This window comes from Ascidia mentula, chromosome 3, assembly GCF_947561715.1.
Source record: "Ascidia mentula chromosome 3, kaAscMent1.1, whole genome shotgun sequence".
In the NCBI taxonomy this organism is placed as follows: Eukaryota; Metazoa; Chordata; class Ascidiacea; order Phlebobranchia; family Ascidiidae; genus Ascidia; species Ascidia mentula.
The window spans coordinates 21704133-21727325 of record NC_138568.1 but is presented as its reverse complement, the minus strand read 5'-3'; the positions used below and the strand labels follow the sequence as shown (position 1 = coordinate 21727325).

General features: G+C 39.1%; 3 protein-coding genes and 1 pseudogene across 7 annotated transcripts; all 4 read left to right on the top strand.

Moving 5' to 3' along the window:
* Positions 1-330: 330 nt before the first annotated feature.
* On the top strand, positions 331-2741 carry LOC145894118 (uncharacterized). 3 transcript variants are annotated; one of them, XM_082982583.1, is made up of 3 exons: positions 331-1238; positions 1445-1549; positions 2082-2741. In XM_082982583.1, the coding sequence occupies exons 1-3, from the start codon at positions 469-471 to the stop codon at positions 2161-2163; spliced, it is 957 nt and encodes a 318-aa protein (XP_082838709.1). In that variant the 5' UTR covers positions 331-468; the 3' UTR covers positions 2164-2741. The 3 variants fall into 3 exon arrangements, with proteins under 3 accessions (XP_082838709.1, XP_082838710.1, XP_082838708.1); XM_082982584.1 differs by having other exon boundaries at positions 2027-2136; XM_082982582.1 differs by having other exon boundaries at positions 332-1238; positions 1953-2741.
* A 2679-nt stretch (positions 2742-5420) lies between these two features.
* LOC145895956 (uncharacterized) lies at positions 5421-8557 on the top strand. The gene is made up of 7 exons (XM_082984725.1): positions 5421-5473; positions 5612-5737; positions 5795-5857; positions 6331-6554; positions 7320-7570; positions 8008-8139; positions 8301-8557. Exons 1-7 carry the CDS (start codon positions 5421-5423, stop codon positions 8493-8495), a joined length of 1044 nt encoding a protein of 347 aa, XP_082840851.1. The 3' UTR covers positions 8496-8557.
* A 248-nt stretch (positions 8558-8805) lies between these two features.
* Positions 8806-12225, top strand: LOC145894119 (uncharacterized). 2 transcript variants are annotated; one of them, XM_082982587.1, is made up of 5 exons: positions 8806-9087; positions 9407-9577; positions 9849-10017; positions 10338-10548; positions 10971-12225. In XM_082982587.1, the coding sequence occupies exons 2-5, from the start codon at positions 9436-9438 to the stop codon at positions 10989-10991; spliced, it is 543 nt and encodes a 180-aa protein (XP_082838713.1). In that variant the 5' UTR covers positions 8806-9087; positions 9407-9435; the 3' UTR covers positions 10992-12225. The 2 variants fall into 2 exon arrangements, with proteins under 2 accessions (XP_082838713.1, XP_082838711.1); XM_082982585.1 differs by having other exon boundaries at positions 9380-9577.
* A 692-nt stretch (positions 12226-12917) lies between these two features.
* Positions 12918-22579, top strand: LOC145895955 (uncharacterized; annotated as a pseudogene). Its single transcript, XR_014401631.1, has 17 exons — positions 12918-12925; positions 13142-13339; positions 13762-14157; positions 14433-14627; positions 15234-15632; positions 15878-16070; positions 16558-16669; positions 16725-16787; positions 17153-17376; positions 18135-18385; positions 18823-18954; positions 19122-19295; positions 19621-19917; positions 20227-20407; positions 20683-20851; positions 21165-21373; positions 21812-22579. The product of XR_014401631.1 is annotated as an uncharacterized LOC145895955 (transcript).
* The last annotated feature ends 614 nt before the right edge of the window (positions 22580-23193 follow it).

The window sequence follows — 23193 nt, the reverse complement described above, 5'->3', positions numbered from 1 at the left end:
TCCTATCATTGTGTGCATATCTCGTATTGAAGAATGCTTCATATTGGCCAAGTAGGTCCACAGGCAAATAGTAAAGCTATTTCGTTCAGCGATTTGCAAACTATTAGAAAATTGCTATGAACTTAATTATTTGCAAGAATTTTGATGTGGACAGAGACGAGTATTATAAAATGTTGAAAACTTGCTGACAATTTGCGATTTAAAACTATGAAAACTTTGATAAAGCGGTCATGATGCTTTATTGCAAGATTTGTGAAGTCGATAGATTCTAGTATTATAAAATACGCAGTTACGTGGAGGCACCCGCGACACTACAAAAGGGCTTTAACATCACTCTTCCTTGCTAAGGCTAACACTGTGGTGCGTCACTATGTGATTTAACAATTATAAATTGATATTATGCAAGCTGCTATACATGACACGGCGGTAAACTTGAAATAATATTTTGCAGCTGATATTTCCCACATAATGTCTTACGTAACTGCAGGAAAGGCTGATGAATATTTGGAATTTATGAAGGATGACAAAACATTCCGCGACCTACTGCCTAAACAGGGGATATCATCCGATTCAAACATAGAACTCAATGAAACTCTGTTTAAAAACCTGACAAAATATTGCCAAGATTACAATGAAGGGAAAAAAAAATGGGAGAAAATCCCTGTACCGAAAAAAGAAAATATGATTAAATACAGGCTGGAAGGATGCAAAGGGCAACAAATGCTTTCTACATTCATAAAAAGTGTTCAAAACCAAGCAAATTTTGAAAAAGGAAGATGTTTCTTCCTTCGCTGCGGGTCTAATGAGAGTCGAGATATTATTTTGCTCGCCAACCCAACTAAAGAACAACCTGGGAACGGAATAATTATTACCTCCGCCAATGTTTCTAACACACAGGGTAACAAACAACCTAGTGCTTACAAATACATTCTGATAAACGGCAGTAAATTGCGTGGGTTTGGGGAGTATTTTAAGAAGTTTATGACAGAATCAGTCAGTACGAATGGCAATGATGTATTTTTCGAGCTTTCCGTTCTCATTTTGTACGAGATTGCCAGACGGCTTGTTCCAGATATTGAAAAAAGTCCTCGAAAGAAGAAGTCCCTCGATTCCATTCCTGTGCTATACTGCATCGTCGCTTGTCTGTTGAGAGTAGAAAGTCGAAATAATTGGGAAAAAAATGCATTAGAGGAAATGGACAAGATTTCTGAAGAATCAAGCAAAAATCTGCTGATGAGGTCGGTTTTTAAAATTCTGTATCAGTTAACAACAGGAAAAAAATAATATTTTCTGCATATTTTACCGATTGACTTCTATGGTTCTTTATCTTTATAAAGTTTTTCTCGGTGTATGTTTCTTTTGTTAGAAAAGAGTAAATCCATTATTGATATTTTTTGCTCACGCTATTATTTGCAAATAACTTTGTTTTTTTAACTGTTGCCAGTTTCATGAAAGATTTGTTGGATCATGAGGAAGAAATTTTGGAGGAATTAATCGACGTTTTTCGAGGCGACAGAAGAGAAGCAGCGGCAGTAAACATGCATAAACGGTGTGTAGGGATGTAAACATCGTAGAGCTTTTACTTTTCCTTGTTGAATCATATTTGTTTTATTGTTTACTGATAAAAACCCGACAAAAGTGTTACTCCTAATCTTCATGGTTACTAGAAAGACTGCGAAATTACATGTAAAACTTTTCTTTTGTGTAAACTGATACCAGCACGTTGTTCATTTATTCAGTTTCACTTAAAAGCACGTAAATGACCTAACCTGCAAATAAGTTATACAAATCCTGTTTCAAAAACATGGTACACGAGATGGGCATTTCCCTACGTGAAACTTATTTAATAGAAACAGATGTGCAACATTTAATTTAATTTGTAATGGGATTTTCCTGCTATCATTGCGTCATTGTTCCTAACTGGGTAATAAGCACCTCTTTAACTTCAACAGTTTCATTAAACGTGCAAAGAAACAAGCCCTCAAACAAAATCTAAAAGACAAGAGTAAAGAACTCTTCATTCCAGAAATTGATGACCTCTCTGAAAGTGTCCAAGGGTTAAATTTAACCTCTTCTGACAGCTCTTCTGACACCTCTTCTGCCAGCATTTCTGAAGAAACTCCTAGCTCTTCTGGAACAACAAGCAGGAATCTGAAGAAATAATCAGGGAAAAAGAAAAAATAAACCGACAAAATATTTAAATACACGCAATGCGTTCAAACGAATATTAACCTGGACACCATGAATTTACTCATTTGATCATTCACAATTGGAAAAACGATAAAACGTATCAGTCTTGTGACACCAACCTGAATATTCAGTTAATGTTATTTATCACCAACAAATTCCTATTTTCGCAATCTCTTAACCGAGTATTTATTTAGTGCAGCATTGAGTTTTTCTTTTTGATTGTGGATTTGTTTATTCTTGTAAGTATTTGAATTGAATTATAAAATCTTGTAGAAGCAAAATTGGCCAAACCAGATATTGCTTTTTAACATTACGTTCCTTGGCAACCAATATTTGCTGGTCGATAGTTTGATGTGCGTAGCCTAGTATTTAGTTTGAATTTAATGTGTTTACAAATATAAGCAAACGCATTTAAATCTCATCTCAATCTGATTGCATGGTTGGTATTGATAATTGTGGCACGATATTATCAACCTTTAAAATTTATTTTAAGCATTGACTGGTTTTAGCTTATTTACACGAGATTTTGAATAAAAGTGTCTTTTATCGTGTTTTAAAATTGTTTTGTCGACATTGCAGCGCATATTTTTTGCATGTACTATACCTAGTGTAGTTCAAATATACCCAGTTTGCTGTTCTCTAATTCTGTAAAAAAACTTCATACAAGCTTGAAAACAAGATTTCGGGATAATTTTTAGAGCGACCGAATGAAATTGCAGGGATAAAGCCAACTTAAACCTTCCATTCAACAGAAGCCAGCAAATCGCAAAACTAAACTAAAAACACTGAACGAATCTTTTTTAACAGTGAAACGAAATGGAAAACCCCTGGTAACTCGATGACTATTTTCAATCCAGTTGAGTGAAGAAGGCGTTAAAAACTGGTGAAGCGTTGAAGTGTTATGGTGTAAATCACAATGGTCGTGAAACAGCATAATAGGCAGCACCGCTCGCCGGTAATGCACGGTCCCTATATAATTAAACCAGGTTATACAGGCGACTGGCATTCCACCTGATCTACAATTGAGTTGAACGAAATGCTTGACTGGTGTTTACAACCGAGAAACTTGGAGTTAGTCAGGTGTGACGAAATTCTACGTGAATGAATAATACAAGCAAGGAATTACGACAGAACAATAAGATAAGTTCCAAAAGCTAACACTTTTTTTTTATGTACAAAAAATTTATACACTACAGGTTTATATTCAGTTTAGCAATTTTCGGGTGAAATGTTTAGATTTTGTAGCACTTTTTGTAACACACAAACCCAGACAAGATATCTCGACCACAAGCGGTTGCCCGTCCAACTTTTAACGATATTCTTTCTGGAAGCGTCGCTCGCGCGGTAACTTAACTGACGCAGACTTCCCTTCCTGAGAGTTACATGTTGTCACAACTTCGCTGTTCCCGTAAAATTCGCGTTCTCAAATACCTGGCGAACCGCGTAAATTCATTCCATTCATTTTCCAAAATCATTTTAACGCTCAGGCAAGGGTGCTAATGTACCATGAGGGTATTCTGTATTTATATGAGTTGGTTAGACGGAATACTTATCAACAAGTTTCTGTTGTGAATTAAATCATACAAGTAAAACATCACTTTGTTTAAAGCGACGTCAGACAATCGATATTCGCTGAATTTAATTCCACTTGCTTCCGTTGCCACGACAACGAAACGATAATCTCCAGCAAAAGCGTGTGTGATGACGTCATTGATTGCCCTGACTTAAGTGATGAATGTTATTGTGACGGGGAAACCCCAGATTTGTGTCGTCATGCTACGTCATATGCCTCAAACTCAAGTTAGGTTGATTTAAAGTGTTTTTTATTGTCTTGAATTTGGGGGTGAATGTGTATTTAGGGGTTACATGGTTGCCATGCAATCCACATTGCAATTTTCTCATTTTATTTTAATGCGCATATGATCTTTAAACAGCAGGTTTTGCAGCGACACTAGTGGTTAACCCTTTATTAAAATGCTGTTTGTTTGTCAACTTTATTCATTCAGTGCAAACTGAAGACCCTTCCTGTTGTATGAATTATATGCTCACCAATTACCATTTTCAAATTGTGAGCCCTATTTATTAATTTTACAAACATAATTTTCTTATTTCTCTTTCAGTCTCGTGCGAACTTGCGAATGTTTCGACGATTCAAACACGTGTCACAACCATTTGAACCCGGATGACCCCAACATGAACTGCAACAAAACCAAACGTCAGTTGTGCGATTCCCTCGTCCACCCGTGTAACCCTGGCGTCCCATGCGACATGGAATGCCCGACGCACTTCCGTTGTCCCGACTCCACCTGCCTCCATCGATCCACCATCTGTGATGACGATACCTGCAACGATTGCTCGTCCCACCTCCGATGGCAGAACGGGCACGGGTTCAAATGCACGCGGAAAGGCAGAGATTGCAACTTGCCTCAGATGTTTCTGTGGGACGGAGTAAAAGACTGCGATGACGGGAGGGACCTCTGTTACCTTGACAACGATGGACTTCTCACTGACAATCCGAAGTAATTTGCTTCAAATGTTGTTGTTTTTTGTGGGGGCTGCCGTCAATACTTTAAACTAAATATTTAAAATAATTTTGTTTCTATTTGAAGTGAACGCTATTTAACTTCCTTTTAGGCGAATAAAAGTGAAAAGAATTTAAAAACTTATGTTTTCGTGGCACCAAAAAAGTGGCCGCACACAAATAATACCAAATTGTATTTCTCCAAATTGTAACAAAACAACACATCTCTATTTTTGCCACAGCGACATTTGATCACCGATGTGGGCCCAGTTCAATCACTCCCTGTGCTTCCACTGCCTAGATGGTGACCTCATCATTCCCAAAACCAGCGTATGCGATGACGTCATAGATTGTTACGACATGAGTGACGAATGCTTGTGTGAAGGTCAGCTTCCTGATCTCTGTGCAAAGATACAACCACAGTAAGAGCTCTCACATCTTAACAAATCCAAAGCAATTGAATGATTACTATGGGCAGATAATAATAATCAAACTGGGCCATGGTGGAGACCGGGGTTTCTTAAACTGTGTGTCGTGGCCCTGAAAGGTCTTAGAACTCCTGGTGTAAAAAAAATGCACGACTTTGAAATTTATAACCACTCTGGTTTGGCTTGTGATGAAAAATTTAGCTTACATTGGTTGCAACGCGAAATGTAACATCGGTTTCTACCCGTTTGGAACAAGATCCAGTCCAATATAATTTTATAACATGGCCGGTGCACAACACCACCAACATCCAAGCAATAACCAAACTCCTCACCTGTATGTTGGCGTGGTTGGCCACAATACTCAATCCAACCCAACCGACCACAAGCTCCTGTTGACTACAACCTGAAACCAAAATGGCCGAAGTTTTTTTTCATTTATTTAACCTTAGTTGACCCTAACGCTTCCATTCAGCGTCATCTCCCAACAAAGCGCATCCAGATGCAACGGAGGTAAGTTTGATTGTGGAAGTGGAATATGTGCTGACACTCGTCAAGTCTGCGACGGAAATGTGGATTGCGACGATGGATCGGACGAAAAGTAAGCCATAAAAAGGGTTATAAACTACATAACATAAAAATGCACGTTGTGTTTCAGGTCGGAGCTATGCAGTGGAACAGCTCCTTGTGGAAACCAGACGGTGCCAGGAAAACTATGCCGGTAAATTGAAATTTAAATAAATCAAGGTACAAAGAAAGTGGTTTAAAATTTAGGTTTAGCATGACTGTTGTGGAAATTTGTGTGTACAAATCTTTGAAGTAGTTATGCAAAAACATAAATTTTTAACTTTTTTTTTGTTCGATGGTGTGTACAACCACTCACATTAGCAACCTCCTGCGTTTATTTTGACTTTGATGTGACATAAAATCAGTTTTAGGTATGATGTTGCGTCTGAAGTCATACTCATCAATGTTTAGTTTAAACAACACGTTGTGTTCTTGATTACAACCTTCCGTGCAATATATTTCCACACAGATCAATAAATGTTTTCAGAAACAAAAGCGCTCTGTGTAATTTTCTGATATTGATGATCCTGTTATTTTCACCGGCCTTTGACCAATTTGTGTAGCCATACGCGAAAATGAGAAGTCAGTTTTAAGTTTCCGTGCAGTAAAATTGAATTTTTTTACCAGATGCAGTCATTTAGCATCCGAAACTTGCGAACAGAAAACAGCCATTTTCTGCGATGGAAGAAGCGAATGCGTAAGTTCACCTGGATGTCGGAGAGATTACAATTCACCGGCCAAGGACGAATGCACAGAGGTTTGTGACAATTTCACAAGAACTTCGTCCAAACCCGAAGTTAAAACTGGATGCAGGGATGAACATCGGGTTCCATTGTTTGAATGCAGCGACTGTAAGTGACATGTTACGTTGGCTGCACTTTAGCTGTTTGCAAACGATTCTGGTGTACCTGATACACATGGGACATCAACAATGCAATTTTGTAACATTTTATGATCTGGCATGAACTTATGCTGGAAATCATGTCGCAATACTTGCACGAAAACCACCGAATAACCTGTAAAACGTAACATTGCACATAAAAAACTTTATAGAATTAGATTCTTTGCTTGCTGCTTTGCCGTTGCTACCAGGCTGTCATAATGTTTTTAGGGATTACCTTACGCTCCTCATTTTTGGCGCTAAAGTTGTTTACAAATCATTTGAACACAATTGGAAGCATTTTGTCAAATTTGTTTATTGGCGACAGCATTTTAGTCAATTTAATGCCATTTGTGTGAAACTTTTGCTAATAACACTGACTGATATTTAGTTCGAAACTCCCCCAAAAACGAACATTTGCCAAACTTGCAAGAAAAATACCAAACGACTCGTAAAAGTGTTGTTTGTGAGCACGGTATAGTGTTTGAAACGTTTGCCCCATCACACTAATGAATTTTCCTTCCATAACCACAATTATAGGCTCTGCTGGGTAATAAGTATTTTACACTCAAGACAAGTAAAACCTTAACCTATGCACAAAATAAATGAAAATTATACAGAATTACTGAACGCGAAAAAACAAGATTCTTTGCTCGTGGTGCTGATGACAGACATATTGTAATTTCTGAGGTACTTACCTTCCGACATTTTTCTTATTAAACCTCTTTTTTACCAGATCACGTCAGACCTAAACTATGCAACGGACTCATTGAATGCAACCACGCTTACTTCAACGACGTTTACGTTTACCACGATGAAGACCCGACGATCTGCACGTCGAAGTTCGCTTGCAACACAGTGGAAGGTTACGTCAGCATCGATCAGCTGAAAGTGTGCGATGGTTTCGTCGACTGCGTGGACGGAAGTGACGAAAAGAGAGAATTGTGCCCAGGTCGTATGCATTGCCAGTCGCTTGGTGGCGCTGCGGTGAGTAGGGTTTCTAAATTGCATACTAGCGTTGAAGTGCACTTTGTGGTGCATGGAAGCAGGAACTTGAACAAACCAATACGGTGCAACACAAATATGCTTAAAATATGTTTGTTTTGAAATAGTAATTTGTTTTTAATTACGCAGTAATATTTAATGCATTGGCATGATTGGAAGGATCGTCCCACTGCGCAGGTCCTTGCTTGGCGATCACAGCTACTCTATCGCGATCATGAGATTCACAGGCTTGGCAGCCCAGGCATTGCAGCCTAGCTAGATCAGCAACTTTTTCAACAAAAAAATCCACCTTATTCCAGCAGCACTTCTTTTGCGTTGACGCACGTGGAAACGTCAAAGTCAAGTTCAAAATATTAAACAACTTTGAAATTGTTTTGCATCACAAATTATTGATAATTTTCTGTTTTCTTTTCTGTCAGCTTTCAATCGGCAAGCATCAAATTTGCGACGGACAGATAAACTGTGATTCGTCGGAGGATGAACTGGGATGCTCACACGACGGAAGGTTTTATTGCGAAAGTAGAAAACCTCTGTTTGTGCCGAAAAAACTGGTATGAGGCGATATTTTTATCAATGAGCATTCTTTCTAATTTCTCCGAGGGATTCCCCTAGTTGCCATTTTTCGAAGCGAAAATCGGAACATTTGCAGCTTAAACATAAATCTTCAAGGTGTTGGATTGTTCTTAATAACAAGACTCAAACTACTGTGTAGAAATTCAATGGCGTCGGAGATTGCAGTGACTGGAGTGAAGAATGTCCCTCGGTGACGTCATCAAGTGCAATGTCGTTTTCATCAAGATACGAATTAATCGCGAACCCTTTGTTACGTGGAGCTGTGTGGGTCATGGGACTCGCAGCAACTTTAGGCAACATGGAAAGTATAAAGGTTTTATCTGAAAAAGTCTGACTCTGGTTTCAACTTTAGTCTGCTTACTCAGAAAACTAAGTGTTCGCCTTATGACTGTAGAAAACACGTCACAGAACACGACATTGAATATTGTCTGTGTCTCGAAACAAATGCTCAAATATTCTTGCATGAAATATTATAACACTCAATGGATTTCTTCTGGTGCGAAGTGCTTACTTTAATAAATAAGTTCTTTTTAATCCATTTGAGCGTGCACCTTACATATTTACTGGGCCGTTAAAGTCTGTATCCCATTAAGTATAATTCGAAAAAACAAATACAACAATTTTTACAGATGGTGATGTTAAAAGAAACAAAACCGGCAAGGCAGTCACGTGGTGGTCACGCATCGTCGCGCGCCAATCACATTCTAGTGTTCAACCTCAGTGCATCAGATTTTCTTACGGGAGTTTACCTCATCATACTTGGATCAGTGGGGGTTCATTACTCGGGGGAATACTGCAACAGCGACCTCTCGTGGCGGTCCAGTGGGACATGTGTTGCCCTCGGGGTGATGGTGGCGCTGTCGAGCGAAACCTCAGTGCTAACCATGGTTGTGCTGACTACGTTTCGTCTCTACGCCGTCTTTAAGGTGAAACATATGTGTGGAACGTTTTAGTTGTGAACGTAGACTGAGAACTTCGTGTGACGACAGGATAACGACAGGCATTTGTGTTTAATGTTGCTAAAGGCTTTCATTCAATAACTGTTTTCAGTTGGGTTTTTGGATACTATATTATAGTTTTACTTTTACAAATGTTTGTAATATGCAACAAACCGAAAAAGAAAACACGAAGTAACACTGTAGGACATCACATACAATAAACTGAACAACCAACCTCAATAACAATCAAGGAACAACAGCAACATCTTCATACAAACAGATCACTTGAATTTTTCGCCTTTCCAAGCATCTTCAAACCCCAGCACGCGCATTGTGATGTTGTCAGTCTTCATGACTTGGTTCGTGTCGTTCTTCATCGCGTTGCTGCCACTCACGGTCGAGTTTGAAGAAAAATTCCAAACCAAAGCTTGGATCGAAAAAAATATGTTCTTTCGTGACGTCACGGTCGATTTTTCCGGTAAAATATTCTGACCAAAGTTGTAGTTTTGCAAGTGGATTTGACCCAAATTATCATTGAATTTAGTGGCAAAGCGTTTACGTAAAAGTGGCGAAACTTTATGGCAATGAATAAAATTATTCTTTCCATTGTTAAGCTGCATGTTGTAAGTTAGAGGTATAGTTCTCTACATAAGCATCAAGTTGATTCCACTGTTCCGTAACACATTGTTGTGTGCTTTCAAATTTGTATTCGTTGGAATTTACAAACGCTAACTTTTGTTTCTATACAGACATGAAATCTTTTGTGAAGCGAGTGGTGGAGTTTTATCGAGACGTAAACCACACCGACGTCACTTCAGCCTGGAAACAAACAAACCTTGCTACGTCATGGTCGGATCTTTACCGTGTGCTCATCCGAGGTGGATACCATATACTGGATAAGCCGAAAGGATATCTCGGGTACGATGAGTTCGAGGTTGGGTTCACACACACACACGATTTGGCGAATTCGTTGTTCTTTTATCGGTAGCGTACGCTCGCCAGTCAGCAGAATCCTCCAGTGCAAAGCTTGTGTGATGAAGTCTGCCTAACTGCTTAATCCACGCAAAACCGATTTAATGAAATCACTCAGTGAATTATTCAACGAAACAAAATATTTTGTTTATTCTATTTATCTTCTATCCATTAGTTCAATTTCTTTGTATTTCGGCAACTTGCATTTGGAAAGTCCTGGAATATCAACCAGAACAATTCGAAAAATGGCCTTCTTTTTATTTCAGATACTACAGCAGCAACAGTGTGTGCATAAGCAGATTGTTCGTCACTTCGTCGGATGAGGCGTGGAGTTATACGATCTCTGTTATATCTTTTAACTTCGTCGCATTCTTGTACGTTGCCTTCTCGTACTTTCTCATCTACAGAAAGACGACCACAAGTGGGCGGATTGTCAACCATATGGTCAGAATGCACGCGTTTCAAAGAAAAATAAAGGTTTGATTAAAACCAATAATATACAGACTAGTTCTGAAAAGTAACTCCGCAAACAAGTCACCTCTTCTACAAAACCCATACATCACCAATGTACGCGCTGTAGTTTTTAATACCAAAGTAAAAATGCATCTTTCGGTATTTTAACGGCCTCGCCTCCATGCTCTACGTGTATCCACGTTTAACATAACATGAAATTTTTCCACGAATTTATTCGCGTGTTGCGTGATTAAGATTTCTATGTCAGTCGTCACAAAGTACGTTCAAGCACTGCATTGCCGACCTTTCAGTTATCCCTTTATCTGTGGAACCTTGCAATTGCAAACCATTAGATGTATTTGTATGACGTGAATATGACTTAAATTCTAGCCAAAATAACCGCCACCCATTTTGTCACATCTATGTATCTTCCCGTTGTGTTGCAGATATGCAGAACAAAATCATAATCCTCATTCTCACCGACTTCTGTAGTTGGATTCCACTTTCCCTGATGACTTTCCTCCATTTCACCGTTTTTACGTTGCCCTCCATTTCACCGGTTTCACGGCTTACGTCGTGTCGGCAGTTATTCTGCTTCCCATTAACAGCGCCATCAACCCTCTCATATACTCCACCGCTTTGGATAAATTGCGCAAGAATGTAGTTCACAAAGTCAGCTCAAAGTTGTCCAGGCAACCGAGAACCCAAAGCACGGGTTTTCAAACCGCCCAAGTTTAAAACGATCTACAACCCCGCAGAAAAAACATAACACGGTTGATTTCTTTACAGCAATATTTTTATGATGTATTGAAGTAATATTGGTTGTTTGTATAACTGACTTCAAACAGAATATTGTGCAGTAAATATTTGATGTTTTCGATACAGTGTAACCTTTTCCCTCGATTGGAAAAGGACTGTAGATCGATCCATGATGTAATCACTCGTGACGCAGCATAGCATCCTATTAATTTGTGACGTTTGTGACAAAACCTTGATATTTCAGCTTAACATCCTGTGACCACATCAGTGCAATATTCGATCGATCTGCGGAAATTCCAAGGTCGGTACAATGAACAAACCTAGCGAACCGGAACGGAAGTCTAAAGTCTCCAACGGATGCAGCATAATTTAAAGTGAATCATCACATATGCAGTGGAGGTTGAATTACCTTCGGACATTGGTTTCATTCCAAAGTCCGACTGAACAACTATAAATTCAATCTGATACTGAATGCGAAAGGTTGCGTTGAGTTAATGCTGGCCTCTGTGCAAATGACTGAGGCAAATTCAAACATACCATGCCACTGTTGTTTATTGGCAAGCACTGTTGCTAAGCAACGCGGAAAGCTTTAAATTTACTTTCAAAGCATTATTGTTCCGGAATGTCGTGATCACGGGGAATTGCATCTGCATAAAAAGATTATTAAACATGAACAGATCAATTTTGATACACTTTATGAACAAGCAAAATAATAATAAATTACCAATTACAAATATGGTATTTCAACTTATTTCAACAAAAACTTCTGTCAGGATTGTTGTTGACGTTAATGTACCGTTGATTCGTTTTGAGCTTTTTAAGTATAACGATATGGTATATACCGAATAAAATATATGTACTATTATAGCTTTTGGCCAGAAGAATTTGAATTAAGTGCTTGATGGCATTCGCAATGGAACTGTTTTAACGGTTAACAACATTAACACTTACAGAAGGAAATGAAACCTTTTGTGCAACTCTTTGAAACATGTTTAAGTCAGTTCAGGTATTTTTGTAACTGAAGGCGATTTATAAGCGAAAATTTGTTCCAGATTATTCACAAATGTTAGTTTTACTTGAGCAAAAGCTCCTTCTCTCCAAACACAAACAACAGTAGTGAGGTTCTAGTTGATCGAATGGAAGTTTGGGTTCGCAAATTGCTGCAGAACGACAATCCGGTGAACCCCCATCTGTGCAGTAGTATCCACGTAATATCACCGGGGGCTTGGTGAAATCACATGACATTCCTGGAAAATAACCACTTTATTTTGCAACTGATTTAACAAAGCGAAATTTTTAATTCTTCACCTAACGTAGATTTTTATGAATATTTTCATGGGTTCAAGTGGAGTAAAGTTTTACCGATATTTTCGCTCACCATACGGCAATGCCTCATGTGTTTTGGTTATCGTTTACTCATACAAAAAAGGAATAAAGTAATTGAAACTATCAACTAATAATCGCGTGTCATGAGGCGCACGTGACCATACCAGTTCCAAAAATAATTATCCGGAATATATTTAGTAAAACGAACCAACAACCATCTTTAAAATTCAGGTTTAAACCAGCTACGTAATAATATGTGAGAAATTCCCGCAGAAAGGAACTCAAAATCAACCTCACCTGGGAATGCCATGGCGACGTTGGTACTGATGAGGAGGAGAAGGATGCAGGAGGTGAAGATTTTGTTCATGGTTGAACAACAACGAAAGACCTCAGGTTGAATCGAAGTAAAAATGTCGATTCATTTGGCCTTTCTGTGATGCAAAACGTTTTGCGCCCACTGGTTGACTTGGAACGATATAACTGTAAAGTTCAATGACTAATGTTTTGCAAACACAAAACAATTTATTTACAGAGACGTCAGAAACCGAACCGGGTCCTTCTTTAACTCCACCATATGTTTCCCGTGTCGAGACGAACAACACACGATCGTATCGAGTTTAAACGTGTGTGATGGGAAGGTTGACTGCCCCAACCTGAGGGACGAGTGCCAATGTGAGAAGGAAGCACACGAAATATGTGATTACGTCAGCAAATATGAAGAACACCCGACGTAAGTGGATTTATAAGCGGCCTAAGTTTCCATTGAGGGTCACAGGGTTTGCGTCAAAGCAAGCGTAACATTGAAAACAGTTTTTTGAAACATAGCGACTGTCACATTACATTTAAATACAGAAACATATTAGAAAATGCTTTTGCAGAGATGTGGTCAAAAATGTTAAATTAATGATGTCGTCTTCAACAAATTATTATTTTACTTGTAATGCAATATTTATCACCGGCAAAGTTATGCATGGCTCAGTTACAATTCATTCACAACTAAACAAGGTTTTTCTGTTAGCTACATACAGATGGCCACTGTTTCGATCTATAAGCTCTCATGAGAGCGGCTTGGTGCGAGTCTTCTTGGCCTGCAGCTCACAGAAATCATATTATTGGCTCCACTTTGCTTATCTACATGTTTTAACTTCGCAGAATGATAAAGAAATGCGACTGCTTTGATTCGAACGGAGTTTGTCACAATCTCCTTGCTCTCAACAAAACCACATGCGCCCAAACTCCACCTCCAGCTTGCCACATGTCGAATTCATGCAACCAAGACTTTCCCTGCGACATGCTCTGCCCCTCCCACTTCCGGTGTCCGGATATGACGTGTCTACCAAGGTCAACAGTATGTGACGGTGACGTGTGCAACGATTGTTCGTCATCACAGAGATGGAACAACGGACACGGTTTCAAGTGCGCGAGGAACGGGGGATCTTGTGTTCTGCCACAAATCTTGTTATTCGACGGGATTGCGGACTGTGATGACGCAATAGATTTGTGTTACGTAAACCAGGAAAACGACAAGGTTTTAATGGGAAATCCCAGGTACATAGAAATCACATTTTGTCACCAAACCTTATCTAAATGTGAATGGAGTTACCGGTTACCCTTATTTTTACATTGCTGCAAGATATAATTCTAAATGGTTAAAGTTTATTGAATTATTGCAGCAAAATCATTTCAACGCTCAGGCAAGGGTGCTAATGTACCATGAGGGTATTCTGTATTTATATGATTTGGTTAGACGGAATATTTACCAACAATCAACAAGTTTCTGTTGTGAATTAAGCCATACAAGTGAAACATCAATTTGTTTAAAGTGACGTCAGACAATCGATATTCGCTGAATTCAACAATTCCGCTTGTTTCTGTTGCCACGACAACGAAACAATCATCTCCAGCAAAAGCGTGTGCGATGACGTCATCGATTGCCCTGACTTAAGTGATGAATGTTATTGTGACGGGGAAACCCCAGATTTGTGTCGTCATGCTACGTCATATGCGTCAAACCCAAGGTGGGGGTGATAGTGGTGAACGTTCATAGCAGGTGTTGCAGCGAGACTTAAGTTATTCTTAGTGGTTAACCGTATTTCAAAAAAACATCTTTTCAGTTGCCAACTATACAAATAGAGTGGAAACTGAAGATCGTTCTTGTTACGTGAATTAGAGTTTTACCAAACTGAAGACCCTTCCTGTTGTATGAATTATATGCTCACCAATTACCATTTTCAAATTGTGAGCCCTATTTATTAATTTTACAAACATAACTTCGCTTCTTCTTATTGCTCTTTAGGGTGATTTGAATTGTTTCTTTTTTACTTGAATTTAGGCGTGAATATGTATGTACATGGTTGCCATGCAGCCCACATTATATTTTGCTCATTCTATTTGGATGCGTATACTGATCTTTTATTAGTAGGTTTTGCAGCGAGACTTACGTTATTCTTAGTGGTTAAACCTTTATCAAAATGCTGTTTGATTGTCAACTTTATTCATTGAGTGCAAACTAATGTCCCTTCCTGTTGTATGAATTATATGCTCACAAATTACCATTTTCAAATTGTGAGTCCTATTTATTAATTTTACAAACATAATTACGCTTCTTCTTATTTCTCTTTCAGCCTCGTGAGAACTTGCGAATGTTTCGACGATTCAAACACGTGTCACAACCATTTGAACCCGGATGACCCCAACATGAACTGCAACAAAACCAAACGTCAGTTGTGCGATTCCCTCGTCCACCCTTGTAACCCTGGTGTCCCGTGCGACATGGAATGCCCGACGCACTTCCGTTGTCCCGACTCCACGTGCCTCCATCGATCCACCATCTGTGATGACGATACCTGCAACGATTGTTCGTCCCACCTCCGATGGCAGAACGGGCACGGGTTCAAATGCACCAGGAAGGGCAGAGATTGCAACTTGCCTCAGATGTTTCTGTGGGACGGAGTAAAAGACTGCGATGACGGGAGTGACCTTTGTTTCCTTGACAACGAAGGACTTCTCACTGACAATCCGAAGTAATTTGCTTCCAATCTTGTTGTTTTTTGTGGGGGCTGCCATCAATACTTTAAACTAAATATCTAAAATAATTTTGTTTCTATTTAAAGTGAACGCTATTTAACTTTCTTTTAGGCGAACAAAAGTGGGAAGAATTTAAAAACTCATGTTTTCGTGGCACCAAAGAAAGTGGCCGCACACAAATAATACAAAATTATATTTCTCCAAATTGCAACAAAACAACACATATCGATTTTTTCCACAGCGACATTCGATCATTGATGTGGCCCAGTTCAATCACTCCCTGTGCTTCTACTGCCTAGATGGTGACCTCATCATTCCCACAACCAGCGTATGCGATGACGTCATAGATTGTTACGACATGAGTGACGAATGCTTGTGTGAAGGTCTGCTTCCTGATCTTTGCGCAAAGATACAACCACAATAAGAGCTCTCACATCTCAACAAATCCAAAGCATTTTAAATGATTACTATAGGCAGTTAGTAATAAGCAAACTGGGTAATGGGGTAGACCGGGGTTTCTTAAACCGTGTGTCGTGGCCCTAAAAGGTCTTAGAACCCCTGGTGTAAATAATGTTGTCTTGCAAGACTTCGACATTTGTAACCACTTTGGTTTGGCTTGTGATGAAAAATTTAGCTTGCATTGGTTGCAACGCGAAATGTAACATCGGTTTCTACCCGTTTGGAACAAGCTCCAGTCCAATATAGTTTTTTAACATGGTCTGTGTACAACACCACCAACATCCAAGCAATAACCAAAGTCCTCAACTGTATGTTGGCGTGGTTGGTAACAATACTCAATCCAACACAACCGATGACGAGCTCCTGTTGACTACAACCTGAAACCAAAATGGCCGAAATTTTTTTTTTCATATAATTAACCTTAGTTGACCCTAACGCTTCCATTCAGCGTCATCTCCCAACAAAGCGCATCCAGATGCAACGGAGGTAAGTTTGATTGTGGAAGTGGAATATGTGTTGACACTCGTCAAGTCTGCGACGGAAATGTGAATTGCAACGATGGATCGGACGAACTGTAAGCTGTAAAAAGATTTATAAACTACATGATACAAATGCATGTTGTGCTTCAGGTCGGAGCTATGCAGTGGAACAGCACCTTGTGGAAATCAGACGGTGCCAGGAAAACTATGCCGGTAAATTGTCATTGTTAAAACTGGGTACAAGTTACAAGGTAGGTACAAGAAAATGGTTTAAAATTTATGTTTTGCATGACTGTTGTGGAAATTTGTGTGCACAAATATCTGAATCAGTTACGCAAAAAACATAAATTTTCAACTATTTTTTGTTCGATGGTGCTTGTGTACAACCACTCACCATAGCAACCTCATGCTTTTATTTTGACTTTGGTTCAATATAAAATAAAACATGTTTCTCATCATCAGTTCTTAAAAAAATAGGAGCGTTGAAAATAAGTCATTATAGTAATATTTGAAACTATGCGCTTAAATGAGAGGTTATTTTCAAGTTTTCGTGCAGTAAAATTAAATTTGTTGACTAGATGCAGTCATTTGGCATCCGAAACTTGCGAACAGGAAACAGCCATTTTCTGCGATGGAAGAAGCGAATGCGTAATTTCACCTGGAAGTCGGAGAGATTACAATTCACCGGCCGAGGACGAGTGCACGGAAGTTTGTGGGAAGTTCACAAGAACTTCATCCAAACCCGGAGTTAAAACTGGATGCAGGGATCAACATCGGCTTCCACTGTTTGAATGCAGCGACTGTAAGTGAGCAAGTTACATGAGCTGCACTGTAGCTGTTTACAAATCATTCTAAAGCACTTGATACAAATGGGAAATCAAAAATGCAACTTTGTCACATTTTATAATCTTGAATGAACTTATGCTGGCAATCATGTCGCAATACTTGCACGAAAACCCGTAAAACGTTACATTGCACATAAAAACTTCACAAAATTAGATTCTTTGCTTGCTGCTTTGCCGTTGCTGTCAGGCTGTTTTGTAATTTCTTTAGGGATTACCTTATGCTCTTCATTTTTGGCGCTGAAGTTGTTTGCAAATCCTTTGAACATAATTGGGAGCATTTTGTCAAATCTGGGTATTGGCGACAGCATTTTAGTCATTTTCATGCCATTTGTGTGAAACTTTTACTACAAACACTGACTGATATTTAGCTCGAAACTCCCCCAAAAACGAACATTTGCAAAACTTGCAAGAAAAATACCAAACGACTCGTAAAAGTGTTGTTTGTGAGCACGGTATAGTGTTTGAAACGTTTGCCCCATCAGACTTAGAATATTTTTCTTTCATAACTACAATTATAGGCTCTGCTGGGTAATAAGTATTTTACACCCGAGACAAGTAAAACCTTAACCTATGCACAAAATAAATGAAAATTATACAGAATTACTGAACGCAAAAAAAACAACATTCTTTGCTCGTGGTGCTGATGACAGACATATTGTAATTTCTGAGGTACTTACCTTCCGACACTTTTCTTATTAAACCTCCTTTTTACCAGATCACGTCAGACCTAAGCTATGCAACGGACTCATTGAATGCAACCACGCTTACTTCAACGACGTTTACGTTTACCACGATGAAGACCCGACGATCTGCACGTCGAAGTTCGCTTGCAACACAGTGGAAGGTTACGTCAGCATCGATCAGCTGAAAGTGTGCGATGGTTTCGTCGACTGCGTGGACGGAAGTGACGAAAATGGAGAATTGTGCCCAGGTCGTATGCATTGCCAGTCGCTTGGTGGCGCTGCGGTGAGTAGGGTTTCTTAATTGCATACTAGCGTTGAAGTGCACTTTGTGGTGCATGGAAGCAGGAACTTGAACAAACCAATACGGTGCAACACAAATATGTTTAAAATATGTTTGTTTTGAAATAGTAATTTGTTTTTAATTACGCAGTAATATTTAATGCATTGGCATGATTGGAAGGATCGTCCCACTGCGCAGGTCCTTGCTTGGCGATCACAGCTACTCTATCGCGATCATGAGATTCACAGGCTTGGCAGCCCAGGCATTGCAGCCTAGCTAGATCAGCAACTTTTTCAACAAAAAAATCCACCTTATTTCAGCAGCACTTCTTTTGCGTTGACGCACGTGGAAACGTCAAAGTCAAGTTCAAAATATTAAACAACTTTGAAATTGTTTTGCATCACAAATTATTGATAATTTTCTGTTTTCTTTTCTGTCAGCTTTCAATCGGCAAGCATCAAATTTGCGACGGACAGATAAACTGTGATTCGTCGGAGGATGAACTGGGGTGCTCAGACGACGGAAGGTTTTATTGCGAAAGTGGAAAACCTCTGTTTGTGCCGAAAAAACTGGTATGAGATGATATTTTTAACAATGAGCATTCTTTCTTCTTTTTCCGAGGGACGTTCCCTAGTTGCCATTTTTCAAAACGAAAGTCGGAACATTTGCAGCTCTTTTTCGAAACATAAATCTTCATGGTGGATTTGTTCTTAGTAATAAGACTCAAACTACTGTGTAGAAATTCAATGGCGTCGGAGATTGCAGTGACTGGAGTGACGAATGTCCCTCGGTGACGTCATCAAGTGGAATGTCGTTTTCATCGAGATACGAATTAATCGCGAACCCTTTGTTACGTGGAGCTGTGTGGATCATGGGACTCGCAGCAACTTTAGGCAACATGGAAAGTATTAAGGTTCTATCTGAAAAAGTCTGACTGTAGTTTCAACTTTAGTCTGTTTACTCAGAAAACTAAGTGTTCGCCTTATGTTTGTAGAAAACATGTCACAGAACACGACATAGAATATTGTCTGTGTCCCCAAGCAAATGCTTAAATATTTGCACTACACCACTGTTTTACAACCACCCATCTTATCTGAAATCTGGTAACATTGAATGGATTTCTTCTAGTGCGAAGTGCTTACTTGAATGAATAAGTTCTTTTTAATACATTTGAGCATACATCCTACAAATTATTGTGTATAATTCGAAAAAATTAAACAAACAGAAATTTTTTGCAGATGGTGATGTTAAAAGAAATAAAACCGGCAACTCAGTCACGTGGTAGTCACGCATCATCGCGCACCAATCACATTCTAGTGTTAAACCTCAGTGCCTCAGATTTTCTCATGGGAGTTTACCTTATCATACTTGGATCTATGGGGGTTGATTACTCGGGAGAATACTGCAGCAGCGACCTCTCGTGGCGGTCCAGTGGGACATGTGTTGCCCTCGGGGTGATGGTGGTGCTGTCGAGCGAAACCTCAGTGCTAACCATGGTTCTGCTGACTACGTTTCGTCTCTACGCCGTCTTTAAGGTGAAACATATGTGTGGAACGTTTTAGTTGTGAACGTAGACTGAGAACTTCGTGTGACGACAGGATAACGACAGGCATTTGTGTTTAATGTTGCTAAAGGCTTTCATTCAATAACTGTTTTCAGTTGGGTTTTTGGATACCATATTATAGTTTTACTTTTACAAATGTTTGTAATATGCAACAAACCGAAAAAGAAAACACGAAGTAACACTGTAGGATATCACATACAATAAACTGAACAACCAACCTCAATAACAATCAAGGAACAACAGCAACATCTTCATACAAACAGATCACTTGAATTTTTAGCCTTTCCAAGCATCTTCAAACCCCAGCACGCGCATTGTGATGTTGTCAGTCTTCATGACTTGGTTCGTGTCGTTCTTCATCGCGTTGCTGCCACTCACAGTCGAGTTTGAAGAAAAATTCCAAACCAAAGCTTGGATCGAAAAAAATATGTTCTTTCGTGACGTCACGGTCGATTTTTCCGGTAAAATATTCTGACCAAAGTTGTAGTTTTGCAAGTGGATTTGACCCAAATTATCATTGAATTTAATGGCAAAGCGTTTACGTAAAAGTGGCGAAACTTTATGGCAATGAATAAAATTATTCTTTTCATTGTTAAGCTGCATGTTGTAAGTTAGAGGTATAGTTCTCTACATAAGCATCAAGCAAGTTTATTCCATTGTTCCGTAACACATTGTTGTGTGCTTTCAAATTTGTATTCGTTAGAATTTACAAACGCTTACTTTTGTTTCTACACAGACATGAAAACTTTTGTGAAGCGAGTGGTGGAGTTTTATCCCGACGTAAACCACACCGACGTCACTTCCGCCTGGAAACAAACAAACCTTGCGACGTCATGGTCGGATCTTTACCGTGTGCTCATCCGAGGTGGATACCATATACTGGATAAACCGAAAGGATATCTCGGGTACGATCAGTCCGAGGTTGGGTACACACACACATCCGCTTTGGTGAATTCGTTGTTCTTTTATCGGTAGAGTAGGATCGCTAGTCAGCAGAATCCTCCCATGCAAAGCTGTTGTTATGGACTCTGCCTAACCGTTTTATCCACGTAAACCCGATTGTATGAAATCACGTGAATTCTTTACCGAAGCAAAATATTATGTTTATTCTATTTATCTTCTATCCATCAGTTGAATTTCTTTATATTTCGGCAACTTGTATTTGGAACGTCCTGAAATATAAACTGTAAAAGAAAAATCACCTTCTTTTTATTTCAGATATTACAGCAGCAACAGTGTGTGCATAAGCAGATTGTTCGTCACTTCGTCGGATGAGGCGTGGAGTTATACGATGTCTATTATATCTTTTAACTTTGCCGCTTTCTTGTACGTTGCCTTCTCGTACTTTCTCATCTACAGAAAGACGACCAAAAGTGGGCGGATTGTCAACCATGGTCAGAATGCACGAGTTTCAAAGAAAAATAAAGGTTTGATTAAAACTTTCTTCGTCGACATTCATCCAATAATACACAGACACTCACTGACTAGTTCTGAAAAGTAACTCCGCAAACCAAGTCACATCTTCTACAAATCATCACACAACCAATGTACGCGCTGCATTTTTTTGAATACCAAAGAAAAAATGCACCTTCCGGTATTTTAACAGCCTCGCCTCCATGCTCTACGTATGTCCACGTTTAACATAACATGAAATTTTTTCACGAATTTATTCGCGTGTTGCGTGATTAAGATTTCTATGTCAGTCGTCACAAACTACGTTCAAGCACTGCATTGTCGACTTTTATCTGCGGAACCTTGCAATTGTAAACCATTGTATTTGTATGAAGTGAATATGACTTAAATTCTAGGCCGAAATAACCGCCACCCACTTTGTCACGTCTATGTATCTTCCTGTTGTGTTGCAGATATGCAGAACAAAATCATAATCCTCATCCTTACTGACTTCTGTAGTTGGATCCCACTTTCCCTGATGACTTTCCTCCATTTCACCGGTTTCACTTTGCCCTCTGTGGCTTACGTCGTGTCGGCAGTTATTCTGCTTCCCATTAACAGCGCCATCAACCCTCTCATATACTCCACCGCTTTGGATAAATTGCGCAAGAATGTGGTTCACAAAGTCAGCTCAACGTTGTCCAGGCAACCGAGAACCCAAAGCACCGCTTTTCAAACCGCCCAAGTTTAAAACGATCCACAACCCCACAGAAACATTTCATAACACCGTTGTTTTGCGCTTTTTACAACAATGTTTTTATGATGTATTGAAGTAATATTGGTTGTTTGTACAACTGACTGCAAACAGAATATTGTGTAGTAAGTATTTGATGTTTTCGATACGGTGTAACCTTTTCCCTCGATTGGAAAAGTACTGTAGATCGATCAATGACGTCATCACTCGTGACGCGGCAGAGAATCTTATTAATTTGTGACGTTTGTGACAAAAATTTTGAACTTAACATCCTGTGACCACATCAGTGCAATATTCAATCGACCTGCGAAATTTTAAGGTCGGTATAATGAACAAACATAGCGAACCGGAACGGAAGTCTAAAGTCTCAAACGGATGCAGCGCAGTTTAAAGTGAATCATCACATGTGCAGTGGAGGTTGCATTACCTTTGAACATTGGATTCATTCCAAAGTCCGACTGAAAAACGATAAATTCAATCTGATAATGAATGCGAAAGGTTGCGTTGAGTTAATGCTGGCCTCTGTGCAAATGACTGAAGCAAATTCAAATAAACCATGCCACTGTTGTTTATTGGCAAGCACCGTTGCTAAGCAACGCGAAAAGCTTTAAATTCACTTTAAAAGCATTATTGTTCCGGAATGTCGTGATCACGGGGAATTGCATCTGCATAAAAAGATGATTAAACTTGAACAGATCAATTTTGATACACTTTATGAACAAGCAAAATAATAATAAATTACCAATTACAAATATGGTATTTCAACTTATTTCAACAAAAACTTCTGTCAGGATTGTTGTGGACGTTAATGTACCGTTGATTCGTTTTGAGCTTTTTAAGTATAACGATATGGTATATACCGAAAAATATATATGTACTATTATAGTTTTGGCCAGAAGAATTTGAATTAAGTGCTTGCTGGCATTCGCAATGGAACTGTTTTAACGGTTAACAACATTAACACTTACAAAAGGAAATGAAACCTTTTGTGCAACTCTTTGAAACATGTTTAAGTCAGTTCAGGTATTTTTGTAACAGAAGGTGATTTATAAGCGACAATTTGTTCCAGATTATTCACAAATCTTGGGTTTACTTAAGCAA